Source organism: Neoarius graeffei, chromosome 16, assembly GCF_027579695.1.
Source record: "Neoarius graeffei isolate fNeoGra1 chromosome 16, fNeoGra1.pri, whole genome shotgun sequence".
In the NCBI taxonomy this organism is placed as follows: domain Eukaryota; kingdom Metazoa; phylum Chordata; class Actinopteri; order Siluriformes; family Ariidae; genus Neoarius; species Neoarius graeffei.
The window spans coordinates 9,044,587-9,063,702 of NC_083584.1; the positions used below are offsets into that span (position 1 = coordinate 9,044,587).

General features: G+C 39.9%; 1 protein-coding gene across 1 annotated transcript in view; it reads left to right on the forward strand.

Moving 5' to 3' along the window:
- LOC132900396 (transmembrane protein 180-like) overlaps positions 1 to 9,538 on the forward strand; it is a 33,773-nt gene extending 24,235 nt beyond the window's left edge. The window contains exons 5-6 of the mRNA XM_060942470.1: positions 8,208 to 8,369; positions 9,382 to 9,538. Coding sequence (XP_060798453.1) covers positions 8,208 to 8,369; positions 9,382 to 9,523 — 304 coding nt within the window. The 3' untranslated portion in view covers positions 9,524 to 9,538. The remainder of the gene's footprint in view (positions 1 to 8,207; positions 8,370 to 9,381) is intronic.
- Positions 9,539 to 19,116: the final 9,578 nt, after the last annotated feature.

A 19,116-nucleotide genomic window follows, 5' to 3' on the forward strand; every position in this document is an offset into this window, starting at 1 on the left:
CTCAGATGTCCCACCCCAGTATGAGGATACGGGAGCATTCTGAGAAATTTTTTGACAAAACACACTCTAAAATGGTGACCCTTTGTAAGGGAATAAATGAATAAACCTAGTCTTGAAAGAACAAGCATAACCTGCAGAGCAAGGCAGTTTAGAAAACAGTCAGGGAGACTAAATTCCCCCCACACCTAACCCCAGAGCGACCCCTTACCCCCACCCCCTGAACATAAATCTCACAACACATGATTACTACAAGTACACATTTATTGGAAATCACACATAAACATGTCAGTGGCAAAGTTTGCAGGCTGTCTCAGAGCACTTAATTTTCCTGTTTTTTAAAAAAAATAGCTCTAAGGCTTGCTCATAGGGGAACTCGCTGACTGGAGGTCCACTGATGCTGAGGCGCATGCATGCAGCCAGATGGTCCCCCTGCAGTCTGTTTCTGATGTCTGTTTTCACCTGTTAGGCATCAAACAGAACAGACTATATGAGCGAAATGAGGAATATTTATTGTGTGCCCATATTGTTTTTATATAGCAAAGTGTTGTACTTACCCTGTTCATTGTGGAGAAATCTCTCTCACAATTCACGCTTGACACTGGCACGGTCAGGGCTATTGCTGCCAGCTTGCTTAAGGATGGGTACAGTTGGCACCACTCGTCATGCTGACATGCCAGTGTTTTCAAAATGTTAAGCTGATCCATGTTCTGAATTAGATCCACAAAGAGACAGACGGATGCAGAGTGAGAGAGTGAGTCATTACTCAATCCTTAAATTGTAAGAAGAATTTTGTCAAGTAGGGCAATTTGACATCTTTCTTCTCCTCAACCTACCTTAATAATAAATAATTGATACCCTAATACCTTAATAATAAATAATTGATTACAAAGACGTGTTTTTATTATGAAAATAAATCGAAGAGGGTCTGAAATATTGATCTTAAGAGTATTTAGGCTTATCTGTAAACGGGATGATGGCGTCGTCCGTTCACCTATATAGCCTATTAAAACACCGACGCCGGCCGCTATGGGATACAATACGGCCGACGCCGGCCGCCATGGAATCTAATGGGATAAATTATAGCAATAATTATGATTACTTTAATATAAAGATGTTAATTATTATTCGATTATTCATCGTTAATTCTCCCGACAATCGGCGAAGAAAACGTAATCGAATGCCCATCCCTAGCTCGAATGACTTTTATTTTGCACAAATGAATCTTACCTGCCCAGTTTCTTCATCTGTCGCCTTTCTTTTTTTGGCGAAATACTTCAACAAGCTCATCTGCAATTGAAAGATATCACGTTGACGTTATCAGTCGACTTAATTAAGCTCAAATAAAAACTAGCGCTCTGGCGATAGGCTGTAATGAAATCGAAAAAACTGCCCTTACATTTCTCACGAACTATATCTGGAAAATGCCAAACGATAATCTATCTAGAAGATATATGTAGTTGTTTACATGTGGATATTCATCCCCTCAGTTTGTGAACGGACTAATCTACCATAGAAGACCGGGAGGCCAAACGAGACATCTCAGCAGTAGTCAGTACTCAGTATGTAACATAACGTGACCTAACATAGTTTTACATAACGTAATTATGTGACATAACGAAACAATTTCAAGTAACACTGGAAATATAAGGTAACATAACATCTGCTGTCTACTTTTCAAGAATTGTTGCCAACACTTACCTTTCCCAATTTGACAGCTGAAGTGACAGCCGCGTAGCAGTTAGTTTACCTCAGGTTGGCTTGGCTACGCTGCTCCAGGCGGAACGTTGTCCAATCAGAGCCCACGGCGACCCGTGGAAACCAATCAAGTAACTGCTAGCTCAGCCAGTGGAACTGCGCTTCGCCCCAAACGCAAAGACTGGGCAAGCAACAGATAATGTAGTCGAGTACATATAGCTCCTAGGGGTATTCCTGAAGGTGCGGCGGCAAAAATCAAGGTGCGGCGGCCCGCCGCAGCCAATTGTACATAGCGGAAACACAGCTTGCAAGTTGAATGAGTTGTGAACCAGCACCAGCACTGGCCCCGAACCAGCCCTGGAACTTATTTGGTGGAAAAGGGGAGTTTGTGTGGGTTTCCTCCGGGTGCTCCGCTTTCCCCCACAGTTCAAAGACATGTTAATTGGTGGGTCTAAATTGACCATAGGTGTGAATGTGAGTGTGAATTGTTGTTTGTCTCTATGTGTCAACCCTGTGATGATCTGGCAACTTGTCCAAGGTGTACCCCGGCTCTCACCCATAGTCAGCTGGGATAGATGCTTGCCCGCGACCCTGCACAGGATGGATGGTCTTCATAGAACTTCTCCTTAGCCTCATCAGAGTTGGTCAGAGTTGGGGCATTAGCATTGATGGCAGTGGTAGCACACTGGCTGTTGGATAACTGCAGGCAGAGCTTAATCAATCTGTCATCCAACCCAATGGGTAGTTTCTTCAGGTAGTCTTTGAGAGGCTCTTGACTGAGACTCTGTCTCCAGCCTCGTGTTTCTCTAATACATTGTGTAGCTGGAACTGGCCTCAATCAGGTGGAATTCTCCAGTAAAACAAGTTTTGCGGGGCGGCACGGTGGTGTAGTGGTTAGCGCTGTCGCCTCACAGCAAGAAGGTCCGGGTTCAAGCCCCGTGGCCAGCGAGGGCCTTTCTGTGCGGAGTTTGCATGTTCTCCCCGTGTCCGTGTGGGTTTCCTCCGGGTGCTCCAGTTTCCCCCACAGTCCAAAGACATGCAGGTTAGGTTAACTGGTGACTCTAAATTGACCGTAGTGTGAATGGTTGTCTGTGTCTATGTGTCAGCCCTGTGATGACCTGGCGACTTGTCCAGGGTGTACCCCGCCTTTAGCCCGTAGTCAGCTGGGATAGGCTCCAGCTTGCCTGCGACTCTGTAGAACAGGATAAAGCGGCTAGAGATAATGAAAATGAGGGGGGATGAGAACAAGTTTTGCTTAGGGCAGTAATATTAATTTTATTTTTGCTTAATTCCTATCTGGCGTTCCAGGCACCAACCGTCATCTTGCAGTGTCCTAACATTCCAGATATCCAAAAACCAGATTTCTCTATCTTGAATTAATTTTTGTGTTTCTACCATGGAATAGATGACCATCCTGCCAAGCAGGTAGGTCATGGTGGACACGCTTTGAGCTTTCTTGAGAGAACCTTTTTTTTGTCTCCTCTTCCAATTAATTGGAAAGAGCAGTGCTGTTCCTCCAACAGGGCTCTTCTGACATCTGAGCAGAATACAAACTCTGCTGTTGCCCATTCAGTGAAGAAAGACCATCACACTTGGATTGCCATGTGTGGATTTGAAACTGAGGGCTACCAGTGTGCCCACCTGCCCCTGCCTGCTTCCACCACCTCTCCTCCATTGCCACAGACCTTGTATTGTACCAGTAGTCAGTTTTTGTCCAAGTAGCAGCACAGAAAGGGATGGATTAATGTAAGGCAGGCTTGTGTTTGTCCTGACCCCCACTCTCATGAATCAGACTCGCACCATGCTCTCCCTGTCGCAGCAAACCCCTACTTTATCCTATTTCCATCTCCCCCAACATGAACAAGGGGGGTTGGATATATGGGAGAAAAATCAGAGTCAGGGTACACACTCTGATTTTTAACACCATCTGACATTTAATTGTGTGTGTGTGTGTGTGTGTGTGTGTGTGTGTGTGTGTGTGTGTGTGTGTGTGTGTGTTTGCTCACTGTTTGGACTCTGTATTTGATTCAGGTTTAGTATTTACATATTAATTAATTTCACTTAATTCTCAGCTAGCTTGAGAGCATTAAAAGGAGCCCTGGGTGTTTACGACACTGTTATTAAAGACTCGAAATATAGGACATCATGTACATCTTTTTTTTTTTAAATGACTATTTTGATGGTTTTAGGTTTTATGTATGATTTTTAGATGCGCGTTGCACTAATCCTAATGATGGCTACACACAGGGACACAACAATATTGGAAAATTGTCAGTTCAAGGCTCCCAGTTGATACAGCAGAAAAGCATTCACCCTGTTACCTGGGGATCACGAGTTCGAATCCTGATGATGCTACAGCCATCCATGGGCATGAGCTCAAGAGAGCAAAAATTGGCCGTACTCTCAGGGAGGAGTGGCATTTTCTCTCTCTCTCTCTCTCTCTCTCTCCAATCACAGAGGCCCTAGCCAAACATGGGCGTCTGTGAGCTCATGCCTGTGGAGGTGGGTGAATAGCGGTTTCCTCCAAGTGTGTTATGCCGCCCCTGATACTGCATGAGCAAGCATTAGATTATGGACAAAACTGGGGGAAAATAAATAAAAAAAAGAACAGTCAGTTACCCAAAAGGCTCTTGAGAGTAAAATGTTAAAACTACAAAATTTTCTTCTTTTTGAATCCAGCCCAACCCTACTTTGGAGGTCTAATCTAATAGAAGACATAGAATTTTTTTTTCCCTGTGGTTCATATGCCAAATATAAGAGCCCTTTAAAATGACTGACGCTGTCAGTCAAGGAAATGTGTGTTTATATCATTACCACAAATTAGACATGATTTGAAGTTAATTTATTGTTAATAATTATTAGTATTATCATGACATACCTGGTACACACTGTGATTTTTAACATGTCTGACATTTAACTGCGTGTGTGTGTGTGTGTGTGTGTGTGTGTGTGTGTGTGTGTGTGTGTGTTTGCTCGCTGCTTGGACTCTGTGTTGAATTCAGGTTTATTTATTTACATGTTTATTATTTCAGTTAATACTCAGCTGACTTTAGAGCATTAAAAAAAGCCCTAGGAGTTTACGACACTCTGGAAATATAGGACATTGTATGTCAATGTTTGTACAAGCAAATTACACCTGAGGATTATTTAGAAGGGCGTGAACAGGGTGTGGCTTTCTTTAGATGTTTTATTAATTCAGGTTCTAAACCAGAATGGCCATTTGAAGTTAAAAACAGTGTCATCAAGATTCATTTACATAATCACACGATGTCACGCTTAGTAATAACCGTGTCACGTCACGGTTATTTATAATGATTATCTCGGTGTAACACAAAAACCTGGTTATAAATTTAATACATTTGAAGTTCTTCATACTAATATAATGTATGTAGCCTCGAAAAATAGGTCTACCCAGTTAATTCCGAGTTTCTTTCTGAATTTGCAGATTTTATCTCAGATCTGGTTATTTCCTTAGACAAAGTTTTAGTTGTCGGAGATTTTAATATTCACTTTGATAACCCAGAAGACCCTTTGAAAACAGCGTTTGTGTCCATTTTAGATTCAGTAGGGATTAATCAGAATGTCATAGGATCGACCCATAATTGTGGTCACACCCTCGATCTAATACTAACATTTGGGTTAAACGTAGAAAATATAGTCACACTTCCACAGTCTGAAGTTCTCAGATCATTATCTCATCTCATTCAAAATATGTCTGAGTAATAATATATGCACCTCACCATGCTACTGTATTAAACGTACATTCACGTCAACTACTGCACTGAGCTTTATAAATGATCTCCCAGAGTTATCAACTTTGATTGGGTCACTGTCAGCCCCTGCAGAACTTGATCAGGCAACTGAATGCTTAGAGTCAATGTTCCGCCATACTTTGGATAATGTAGCTCCTCTTAAAAGGAAAATGGTCAGAGACAAAAAATTAGCACCCTGGTATAACGATGACACTCGCACTTTAAAACAGACCACTCGAAAGTTGGAACGTAAATGGCATCAAACAAAATTGGTAGTGTTCAAATTAGCGTGGAAGGAGAGCTTCCTGAAGTATAGAAAAGCTCTTAGTGCTGCGAGATCAACATATCTCTCCTCCCTAATAGAAGATAACAAAAATAATCCTAGATTCCTATTTAATACTGTAGCAAAATTAACCAGGAATAAGTCCACTATAGATACATGCACACCTGTAGTATGTAGTAGCAACGACTTCATGAATTTTTTTTTTAATGACAAAATTGAGAATATCCGACAAAAAATTCAAACTACTAATTTAAGGTCAGACAATGTAAGTGACCCTGTAGTTAACAATATAACTGTATCAGATCAGCAATTAGAATGTTTTACTCCCCTTAGAGAAACTGAATTACTTTCATTGATCTCTGCATCAAAAGCCTCAACTTGCGTACTAGATCCCTTACCTACACGTCTATTCAAACAGATAATACCTGAAGTAATTGAACCGCTTCTAAAAAATAATAAATTCTTCTCTTATGATTGGCTATGTACCCAAATCCTTTAAACTAGCAGTTATCAAACTCCTGATTAAAAAAACCTGACCTTGATCCCTGTCAGCTGTCCAGTTATCGGCCAATATCAAACCTCCCCTTTATCTCCAAGATCCTTGAAAAAGCTGTGGCACAGCAGTTATGCTCATATTTACATAGGAATAACATCCATGAAATGTATCAGTCAGGATTTAGACCTCATCATAGCACAGAAACAGCTTTGGTTAAAGTAGTAAACGACCTACTGTTGGTGTCTGATCGGGGCTGTGTCTCGCTACTTGTGTTGCTTGACCTTAGAGCAGCATTTGATACCATTGATCATTCCATTCTTCTGGATAGACTAGAAAATGTTGTGGGAGTTAAGGGAACGGCCCTCTCCTGGCTCAGGTCTTATTTAACTGATGGCTATCAGTATGTTGATGTAAGTGGTGATTTTTCTAGACATATTGAGGTAAAGTTTGGTGTTCCACAAGGTTCTGTCTTGGGTCCACTGCTTTTTTCTTTATATATGTTACCTCTGGGTGATATTATTTGTAAACATTGTATTAGTTTCCACTGTTATGCTGATGACACACAGTTGTATGTTTCTGCAAAACCTGATTAGAGACACCAGCTTAATAGAATTGAGGAATGTGTGAAGGACATTAGACACTGGATGCTTATTAACCGGTCAAACGGTCATCAGTTCACATCCCTAGGTCTCGCACCATAGTAACTGAGTGAACTTCTGCTCCTCTATGACCCGCCACACCTACTTAGATCAAAAGGTGCAGGCTATCTGCTGGTACCTCGTATAGTGAAGGCTACATCAGGGGGCGGAGCCTTTTCTTACAAAGCCCCACAGTTATGGAACAGCCTTCCAAGTAATGTTCGGGAATCAGACACAGTCTCAGTGTTTAAGTCTCGGCTGAAAACATATCTGTTTAGTCAAGCCTTGTGTTAATGGTGTTTATGAGGTAAAGGTGTAGATCTGGAGGGTCCTCAGACATAGTGTTTTGGTAAACTGTGATGTATGGATGCTGTCAGTCCCCCACTCGCTTGCTCACTCGAGTTTGTTGACGGTGTAGTGGCTGGCTGCTTTATGTCCCGGGGCTCCCTCATGCCTGTGTTACCTTCTGGCTCTCCCCTTTTAGTTATGCTGTCATAGTTAGTTTTGCCAGAGTCCCTGCTTGTACTCAGCGCAATATGTATACTGTTCCTACTTATTCAGGTGACATGGGGCATACCTAACAACCTGTGTTTTCTCTCTCTTTCTCTCCCCCCCCCCCCCCCCAAATCTGTCCCTCTGAGTTACATGTCGATCCTGAGATCGAGATGCTAACCTCATCTGCTCCTTAGACCTGCCTGATCCATCCTGGTGCCCTGTGTCTGGTTGGAGTCTCATTGTATCACTCCTGTGGAGGAGGACGGCCCCATGTGGACAGTTGAAAGTCACACTTTGAGGACGCTCTAGACACTTACAGTAATGCTTTTATGGCTGAGGACTACAGTTGACTTGCTAACTTTAGGACTGCAGTTGTCATGAACAGTTTTGCACTCAAGTTTCCATCAATGAAGAGTTTATAACATCAACGAAACTGACTTCATGTTAAAACTGCTAATGTTATAGTCATGCTGTCTGTTGTTGCCCAAAAGAGGATGGGTTCCCTTTTGAGTCTGGTTCCTCTCGAGGTTTCTTCCTCATGTCGTCTGAGGGAGTTTTTCCTTGCCACCATCGCCACAGGCTTGCTCATTGGGGATAGATTAGGGATAAAATTAGCTCATATTTTAAGTCGTTCAAATTCTGTAAAGCTGCTTTGCGACAATGTTTATTGTTAAAAGTGCTATACAAATAAACTTGACTTGACTTAATTGTTCCTCACATGGATCCGCAGCTAAAACTCACAGAAGGACGGCATATTAAAAAGCCATTTTATTTCACTTTAAACTCAGTGTGTGTATTTACCAAGAGTTGATTTTTACGCCTGTTGTATTTTCTGTCTTCTCCACCAGCTCCCCGCTTTCATCAATGGTTTTCGGGACCAACGCTCTCTTCACCAAACCTGCCCAGTCTTTAGCGCCCATGTTGGTGGTCTTCATTTTAAACCAGTACGGCTATGAGGAAATGAAGAATGCCTATGAGGAAATGAAGGACAGCTACGTTATAGATCAGAGGTAAACATCATAATAATATTGCGTTAAAGCGAATGAACTGAAATGAGAATGAAGCTGAAGTGTGGTGGGTTTCAAACCTCATTCCTTCTAGATATAAATATAAAAATGATACTAAAGCAAAGCTCAAGAGCTAGTCTTCCTCCGGGACAGAAATATGCACAACCACAAGGAAAAATTAGCCACTGAGAATAAATAAGACAGGAAACGAGTGTGTTCTTTTCTTTAATCGAGCGTGAGTGTTCACTTACAGCAGGACCAGGTTAGATGTACAACTATGGAACAAATTAAGAGACCATTTTTAATGGTGATCATCATTGCTCACATTCCTTTCAGGGGCAGGACAGGGGTGCATCTCAACACATGATGAGTGATCTGATGCTTTAGTTTACAAGATCGTTTTAAAGCAGCCTGTGATTCATAATGATACGATGTAGAGCTGTTTCAATATGATTCACTGTTATGTAAACAGTTTATTTTAATTAGAGGGAAAAAAAGTTATATCTGAGGAGTAGGATGCCACGCCTACTTCAAAAGCACTTACTGAAGATGAATGAATGTGGTTTCTCCAAACTGGGCAGGTTAAAATCCTGAAAAAGATTGAGTCTCAATGGCTTCATGTGGTCTGAAATGTAAACGTAAACTGACACAGTGATGTCCAGCACCCTCTAGTTCAGGGGTGTCAAACCTGATCCATAAAGGGCCGTGTGGCTGCAGGTTTTCATTCCAGCCATGCAGCAGCACCCTGATTTGGCTTATTCAATCAACTGACACACCCACCCTTTAATCAAGGGTGGGTGTGGCTGCAAGTATTTGACTGTGTGAAGACAGTTCAGTTGATTGAATGAGCCAAGTCAGGTGTGCTGCTGCATGGCTGGAATGAAAACCTGCAGCCACAAGGCCCTTTATGGATCAGGTTTGACACCCCTGCTCTAGTTATTTACAACATCATTATACAATTACGTAAACAACTATACTCCTATATTCAAATAATCTCTCTTTCTCTCTGTCTCAGTGTACTGGAAACGCTCCACAGCACCATGTTCTACCTGGTCTGCTTGGTGCCGTTGTGCATCGCCACTCTGCAGTTTGTCTTCTGGAAGCCGTTCTCAATCAGAGACAGTCACACAACTGACTCAAAGTACGTAGAGGGATGATTTCATGGAGACTAGGGTTGGGCGGTATCCAAATTTTGATACCTTTAAACTGTCTCTGTGTTTTCCCGGGGTATATGGTATTACAGAGAAAAAAATAATATTTTGTTTCGGCCTACTGTGTAACGTGCGCCTATGCCTCAAATGTACTATTTAAAAGCAGCATAGTGAATTGTGTGCATTGTGGTATGGATTAAGCAGCAAAGGGAATTTTGTGCATTGATGAATGGATTAAGAGATATTTCAAAGCATCACGCAACTCTTCCTTCATCTTGAAAATAGCATTCAACTGTCGTTTACACATGTCTGCGTTGAAACGCATTTGCAGCACTATTTCACCTACTCCATCAAAAAAAAGTACACGATGAGCAGGATCATACCCTTTCAAGCATGGGAAATAAAAAAAAGAAAAAGAATCAACCAACACCCAAGTCCGTTTAGACTGCGCGATAAACCATATTCTTCAGCGCAAATGAGGCGAACCTAATTCAAATGCGTGATAGCTGCACAAGGCAAAATCATATGGGCCCACGTCATGCCATGGCGGGGAAATTAATAATCAAATGGCCTTACCTTGCTTAAAACGTTGTCTTGATCACATAACTCCTTACAATTATTCCACTTAAATCCATACGGTTTAACACACCCAACAAAGATAGCAAGCGCATTGCTAATTCCCACCAGAAACCTAACAGTTCACGCTACGATGTTTTCTTCCGTTTCTTCAGTAGATGACATTTCAAACGTTTATTACCCACATCCCAAATGTCATACGTTATATTATTTTACCTTGTTGTTACTCATGTAACCTACTCAAAACACAACTCATTGGAGAGATCTCGTGGAAGTGGAGTACCCCAGGCTATGGTGTGCCTTAGGGGACATATTAGATTTTTCGTTTGGTTTGAAACCAAAATACTGCCACACTGCCCATGTTGTATTTTTTTTTTGCCACTAACTCGTTATCTTGACTTGCCATCTTTCAAGCGCGGTCTCAGTCTCTTTTTTTTTTTTTAGATAGGACAGTATAGAGAGACAGGAAATGAGCGGGGGAGAGAGAGACGGGATCGGGAAATAACCTCGGGTCGGAATCGAACCCGGGTCCCCGGATTTATGGTACGGTGCCTTAGCCATCTGAGCCATGACACCCCCGGTCTCAGTCGCTTGCGAAGCTTTCTGTCAGACTCCAAATGTCACGCAGGGTTGCCATGGTAACGACATAAACAACCCTGCACGCGATGAGAACTTCTTTAGGAAATTGATAGAATTAGTGAAAATACGATCACACAGTTATTCGGGATGATCTTCAATTTATTATTTTATATTATGACCTCATGTACTCCATATTTATTTAGATATTATATTTTTTTTTAAAATGACGGTAATGAGACCGATACCGTTGGTACTTTTGGATACCTCGGGATACCTTCTTACCGTAATACCGCCCAACCCTAATGGAGACCCTCCGCTGTTTCAGACAATACAGGGAGTGCAGAATTATTAGGCAAATGAGTATGTTGACCACATTACCCTCTCTATGCATGTTGGCCTACTCCAAGCTGCATAGGCTTGAAAGCCTCCTACCAATTAAGCATACCAGGTGATGTGCATCTCTGTAATGAAAAGGGGTGTGGTCTAATGACATCAACACCCTATATCAGGTGTGCAAAATTATTAGGCAACTTCCTTTCCTTTGGCAAAATGGGTCAGAAGAGGGATTTGACGGACTCAGAAAAGTCAAAAATAGTGACATATATTGCAAAGGGATGGAGCACTCTTAAAATTGCCCAGCTTTTGAAGCGTGACCATCAAACAATCAAGCGCTTCATTCAAAATAGTCAACAGGGTCGCAAGAAGCGCGTTGAAAAAAAAAGGCGCAAACTAACTGCCCGTGAACTGAGGAAAGTCAAGCGTGAAGCTGCCAAGATGCCACTCGCCACCAGTTTTGCCATATTTCAAAGCTGCAACATCACTGGAGTGTCAAAAAGCACAAGGTGTGCAATACTCAGGGACACGGCCAAGGTAACAAAGGCTGAAAAACGACCACCACTGAACAAGACACACAAGATGAAATGTCAAGACTGGGCCAAGAAGTATCACAAGACTGATTTTTCTAAGGTCTTATGGACAGATGAAATGAGAGTGAGTCTTGATGGGCCAGATGGATGGGCTCGTGGCTGGATCAGCAAAAGGCAGAGAGCTCCAGTCCGACTCAGACGCCAGCAAGGTGGAGGTGGGGTACTGGTATGGGCTGGTATCATCAAAGATGAGCTTGTGGGACCTTTTCGGGTTGAGGATGGCGTCAAGCTCAACTCCCAGTCCTATTGTCAGTTTTTGGAAGACACCTTCTTCAAGCAGTGGTACAGGAAGAAGTCAGCATCCTTCAAGAAAAACATGATTTTCATGCAGGACAATGCTCCATCACACGCATCCAAGTACTCCACAGCATGGCTGGCCAGAAAGGGTCTAAAGGAAGAAAGATTAATGACGTGGCCTCCTTGTTCACCTGATCTGAACCACATAGAAAACCTGTGGTCCCTCATCAAATGTGAGATCTACAAGGAGGGGAAACAGTACACATCTCTGAACAGTGTCTGGGAGGCTGTGGTTGCTGCTGCACGCAATGTTGATCGCAAACAGATCAAAACACTGACCGAATCCATGGATGGCAGGCTTTTGAGTGTCCTTGTAAAGAAAGGTGGCTATATTAGTCACTGATTTGTTTTTTTTTTGTTTTTGAATGCCAGCAATGTATATTAGTGAATGTTGAGTTGTTATATTGGTTTCCCTGGTGAAAATAAATGAGTGAAATGGGTATATGTTTGTTTTTTGTTAAGTTGCCTAATAATTATGCACAGTTATAGTCACCTGCACACACAGATATCCTCCTAAGATAGCTAAAACTAAGAAAGCCCTACTCCAACTTCCAAAAATACTCAGCTTTGATATTTATGAGTCTTTTGGGTTCATCAAGAACATAGTTGTTTTTCAATAATAAAACTAATCCTCAAAAATACAACTTGCCTAATAATTCTGCACTCCCTGTATTATTACAATCAATATATTTTATTTTGAGATTTAAAGAATGTAAAGGTTTTGGGAGAGTATGGTGTTTTTTAAATTCTTATTAGTGGGGTATTGAAATACTAGAACTACTGACACAATAATACTAATACATTTGAAAATGGCAATTTTTCCCATCCATGTTGTGACTTTTACAACAAAAAAGCAATAAAAGAAATTTGTATGCTGCTGGTGGTGGTGGTGGTGGTACAGGAGCTCATAAAGGAGGTGGTGCCAGTAATTTTGAAACCTGTCTTTTGGAGAGGGAAAAAAACAATGCCAAAAACATGTGCTAGGAACTAAAAAAAACAAAACAAAACAAAAAAACACAGTTGTGCTGGAAATTTTGTGAATGCTCTTTATTTCCGCATAAATATGACCTAAACATCATTAGATTTTAAAATTTAAATAAAAACAGAATGCAATTATTTTCCAATCCTACATTTTGACCTACATTCAACTGAATACAATACAAAAACAAGTTGTTTAATGTTCAAACTGATAAACTTGTTTTTTGTAAACACATACTCATTCTGTGTTAAATAAACTTATTTTAACAACACTCAGTAAGCATTGGGGAACTGAGGACACAAATAGCTGAAGTTTTGAATGTGAAATTCTTTCCCATTCTTGCTTGATGTGTGTGATTTCAGTTGCACAACATTCCGGGGTCTTCATTGTCATATTTTGTGCTTCATAATGCACCACACATTTTCAGTGGAAAGCAGGCAGTCAGGCCAGTTTAGCACCTGCACTCTTTTACTATGAAACCACTCAGAAGTGCTTATACATTCATTTATGTATAATAAATGATTGATAATCAGGTGTGAGTGGGGGCCCGGTTTTATTTAAAAAACATGGATCTATCAAAGTCTGATCTTCACAACACATAAAAAAAATCAGTTTGCTCTTTTTACGCACCAATGAGTAACCTTACTGCAGATGAAAACTGTTTTGTCATGTAGGATTATTATTTTTTTAAACAAATCTTAACATTGATGTATGATCTCCAGTTTCTACTGTGCAGTGTAAGATTGTTTGTTTACAAAAGAATGAATGTTTTTGAATATTTTTTCTACACACAATGGGCCTCATTTATCAAGTTGAATATTATGTAAATATATTTGTAGCCAAGCAAATGAAAAATTCCTGGACTCACTTGTGGGTGTGACAAAGACTAGTGGCTACTGTGTATATAACGCTAACAAGTTAAACACTGAAAATGTGCTGCTTGATTTACTTTATACTAGCTTCGGTCTCAGATTTGATTAGATTAGCGAAGAGAGCTAACTGTACTAGCTGCGTACACACACCAAAGCTAGTAAAGATCTCCATTACTTCCTTCCTAGCTCTCCATAATTTCTGTATATACATTTAACAAAAAGATGAAGATGAAACTACAGTTATATCTAAGTTGTGAGTGAGGAACTGAAGAAACCTCCAGACCACACACCATTTGACACTCAGTTCAAATGTCACCTGCTTTATGTAGCACACATTTATACTGTACATGTACAGTATTTACTAGGCCGAGCTTAGCAAGCGTTAGTGTTTGTGTGTAGCTGATTCTCTACAGTGGCTGAGCTGCGTTACTGGCAAATTTAGCACTTAAAGTGCATATCACGGGTAAATTCAGGAGCAAGATCAATGTAATTCTCCTATTTTATATTAAATTTTGGTCAAATATCTGTCACATTTTTGCATTTTGTGCAATTTTGTTACCTTGCGCAATACCAGAAAAATTCAGTTGAAATCAAGCCATTTGAGGCGAATGCATCTCCCTCTGAAAAAACTTGCCATTTGGATTTCCCGGCAAACATTGATTTTCGTGATGTCACGTGCGGGACGCCTCCCTCTGAATCCCATGTCAGCGCTGGTTTGTTTATGAGAAAACGACCTGATGGTTTTCTGCAAATTTCTTCAGCGTTATCACATAATTATTAAAATGGTTAACAGATGTATCGTAGGAGGGTGTAGCAACACCAATCCTGATGGGATTAGTACTCATTGTTTTCCAAAAGACCAGACTCAATGAGAGAGAAATGGGAGCGCTTCGTGCGAGGCACCCGGAAGCCAAGGACCAAAGCAGAGCTGAGAAAAAGACCAAGAAAATCGGCGATTCACAAGTTGACTGTTGCCAGGGTAAGAAATAAGAGAGACTATACTCTAAATTAGGTGTTCCTGTGTTTGTGTGGTACACGGATAATGTTATTTATTGACACACACAAAAGTAAACAACACGAAAGCGCTGGGCGATAATACACTTACTTCACATGTGTCAGGGCTTGAGATCTTGGGACCTGTCAAACACGTTAAATGTATATACAACCCTGCTTAGCCGATTCCATGTGTGTAGCTTATGAAATCTTTCTCCTACAGTAGCCAGTACTCTTTTAAATGCAGAAATATATAAATACATAATAGTAATTAGAAAAAATATGATTTATATAACAATAGATAGATGAGCATTGGTACATGAATCCATGGGTTTAGAAGCTCAGGCGACAATTCCATATTTCAATGCAAAATCGCTAGATTGTGCACTGAACCCATGCAGGGTCTCACAGCCTGCTGCCGGATCCACACGTGATGTCACGAATCTGGCTCCAGACTCCCTGGGGATTTTTCCAGATGCATTTTATTTTATTTTTTTCTGCTGTAGACAGATGGCCTTGTACAAAATTACCCTTCTGGATGAGTGTGTAAAAGGACATACTTTCATATAAAAAAAAAAACCCACGAAATTCGTCCAGGATATGCCCTTTAACACTTTCTCCTTTTATAGAGTGCCATTACTTTTGTTCTGCCTGAACGGCTAGTCTTTCTTATTCGTCTTAATTTACAGATTTACAAGCAAATTCATTCATATCCAATTTGATAAACGAGGCCCAACACATTTTCTATACATGTTACTTTCTGAAATGTGACTTTTGTTGCAAGATTTATATCTGAATATTTAATATATTTGTTTAAATTAAAAAAATCAAAAATAAAAGATGGATTTTGTTCATTTCACCTCTTCATTTTTTTTGTTCATTTTTTATGAAGTGTAACTATAATTCCTAGTAGTAAACAGATTATGTAACTTGGGGGCGTGCTGTTATAAGAAAATAATCAATTATTGCTGTGAACTTCGACATTCCTGACAAACTACATTATAAATATAATAATATTATATGGACATGAGTGTTTTACTGGGAAATACTCCACTGGTATTTTTCATCCGAGCTCCATCCGGGACATGGAGAACCAAAACCGGGACATAAATCTCTATCTGTCACTCGTGAGGAAATCGATGAGCGAGTTGTTTTGATAAATTTGGAGACTTTTTGTTTGTGAATGTGTCAGTATAATAAAAAGAAAATCACATGTTGGCTTGAAGATATGAAGTTTATCTTCTCGTGTTGAAAAACTTGCATTTTTCATACGAAATCCATCGCAGATCTGAGTGACATATTTAAATAATATTGTCTGGCTTTTTTTCATGGTATATCAGATATAATCCATTCAGCTAGCATGATTCTGAGTGAGTCGAAGATGAGTAGCTGAATGGAATATATCTGATAGACCATGGAAAAAAGCCAGCCAATATTATTATTATTATACATACATATTCCTTTCAGGTGTTCAACACATCTTTTTCAAAATTCTCTCAAAATCTTCTGTATTTAATGAAGCAAACCTGGCGACCATGTTTGTTTACAAATTGTCACAGTTGCTCACTCGCTAGCGCGGAAGTTTTACGTCGCCAATGTGTGACGTCATGATGTCTTGACAACCATGCAATATCGTAAACCATATTCAATGCTCATTCTCCACTGGGTAGAGTGACACAATACATGTAGGATAAGTGATATGCTAACAATATTGCATGCTATCGAGCCAAATAAATGAAACTTGCTAGAAGGGAATAGAACACGTGTTTTTATTCCATCGAAAAAGTGTCCTGTATGCATAATAATTCCTGATACCTCACTCCAATGACATCACTCCCAGTGTTTTCCTGCTGACTAGACACGCCTTATCAAAATGGTAAACCAGTTCAAAATTACAATTCTTTTGATTAACTTGTGTATTGTTTTTGTGGTTGTGTCCCAATAATATAAAGAATGTTACACGGTCGTGTGAAGATATGAAGTTCATCTTCTCGTGTTGAAAATATTTTCACTTGTTCACTTCATTCACTTGTGATATATACGTTCACCACTCAAAGATAAACTTCATATCTTCATGCCACCGTGTAATATCCTCTAGTTACCTGTTGACTGCTCCAACTGACACACCGTCTCCATGCACTTTGACCGATCTGGAGAAATCCAAGGCAACTCCTTTGGAAGTCTAAGGCTATGTTCAGACCTTTGATTCAAACGCGATGTTAAATACAGTCCTGTGCAAAAGTCTTAGCCCACCTATTTTTTTTTTTTACATAAACTTTGTTATAGATTACAAAACCACATTACAAAACATTACAAAAACATTTTAGAGTTTCAAACTTTTTTGTTTTCCAGCACAGAATTAAATGTTACAGAAAAAAAAAGTGTGTATCTGAGCAGTATGTTCCATAAGAGCAGATTTTTCAGATTAAAAAAGAAAACATAATGAAGGCTACTGGGTTTTGGTGCAAAATGAAGCGAGTGTGACAGTCAAAGTTCAAGTTCAAAGTGTTTATTGTCATATGCACAGTAAGGGCATGTCCTCTTGCACAATGAAATTATTAGTTTGCTGTCCACCATGAATGCCAATTACAAATAAATAAATGGAAGAAATAATACAAAAGTAAAGGCAATGTAGTGCAAAATAAAAGCCAAAAAAACAAAACCCAGTATAGTACAAAATAAAGGTAAATGTAGTGCAAAATAGGCAGTATAATACAAAAAGTGTCCAGAAGAACTGTGGCTGGTTCTGCAAGATGCTCAATAAAACCTACAGCTCATTTCCTTATAAAACTGCACTCGCTGGACCTCAGACTATGATTTTTTTTTTTTAAAGCAAAGGGTCGTCTCACACCAAATATTGACTTTGTTTCATTTATTATGGCTTACTGATTATTGTTTCTAGTATTTTTTTTAATGTTTAAACATTTCATTATTTTTAAGCTGTTTTTGGTTGACAGTATTTCTTTACATGCGGCTAAGACTTCTGTCCAGTACTGTATGTCCGAACCGAATTCAATCTTCCTGATTGAAAATGAGGATTGCCACACAGATACTCAGATCAGATCTGATCACTTGCAATATATAAAGTGGAAAGTCAGTCTTATTCATATTGGTTGCTATGGTAATGACATTGCGCTTGAAAGTAGATGTAGTTGAAGTAAACAACCAAAACTGGAGGGTAATGAAAGGTTCTTGCTGATCTACCACATAGTTATTCCAGCCATGTCACAGGTTTTATAAAAATAATGAGACAGAGGCATTTTCCTGCATTGTTTTATTTCTCGCACCACCAAACTAATGTTTCCTGTATGTGTGAAGTGAAGGTGAACTTGACGTGGCATCAAAATGGTGTCAAAGTGATCTCTAAGGAATATTAGAGTCTTAAAAATGTCTGATTATATAAATATACTTCAATGATAGATGTAGGTGTGTGTCTGTCAAAATGCAGACATATTGCACCTCTGTGTGCTCAAGCTCATTCCTGCTGTACCACATCTCCTGTTCATGGATCATATTCATTTCCAGAGAAAAACTCATATCAAATCCTTATCCTGAGTGAGGGGCGTGTCAGGGTAAGAAGGGAAGCACATGAAGTGATGCATAGTGTCCACTGTACAAACCTCTGGAGAAAGTGTTATGATCTGGGGTTGCTTCAGACGGTCAGGTTGAGACTCACAAACGTTATGGGACAATAAAATGAAGTCAACTGACAACCTGAATGTATTGAATGACCAGGTTATCATCACATCAATGATTTTTTTTCTTCTCTGAGGGCACAGGGATAAAATTAAGGCTCATATACTGAAAGAGTGGTTCAGGGAGCATGAGGAATCATTTCCACCCAGAAGACTTTACAGAGTGGTTCGACTCTCCTGTAGTCAAGACAAGATCTCAAGGGAAAAATGAATATAACTCTGGATGGAAATAAATGTCATGATGTTGGAGAAGGTTGTTGAAGCAATGCCACAACAAATACACAACATAATCAAAGCTAAAGGCGGTCCAATGAAATATCAGTGTGTGAGAATTTAGAGGCAACAATCACCTGCTGACTGGCTGCAGTGCATTCTGTGAAATGTAGTTGAAAATCTCTTGGCGGTTTATTCTTTTATATTGCATGAACAAGGAGGAACGTTTGCGTTTTCTATAATTCTCGGCTCAGCCTAGTGTGATGACATTGATCCAAAGTGAAACGATCTGGTTCCTTGACAAAAACCACACTGTTTTTCCAAGATTTTTCTTGTAGATTTATGATTTTAATCTCAGAAAATTTGAAGGTTTTTTTCTCAGAATATTACCCCCTCCTTCAGCTCTGTATTTTCTTTTAAAAATGTTTTTACCTACAGTGACCCTAATACTTAATCGTACTTAACACTG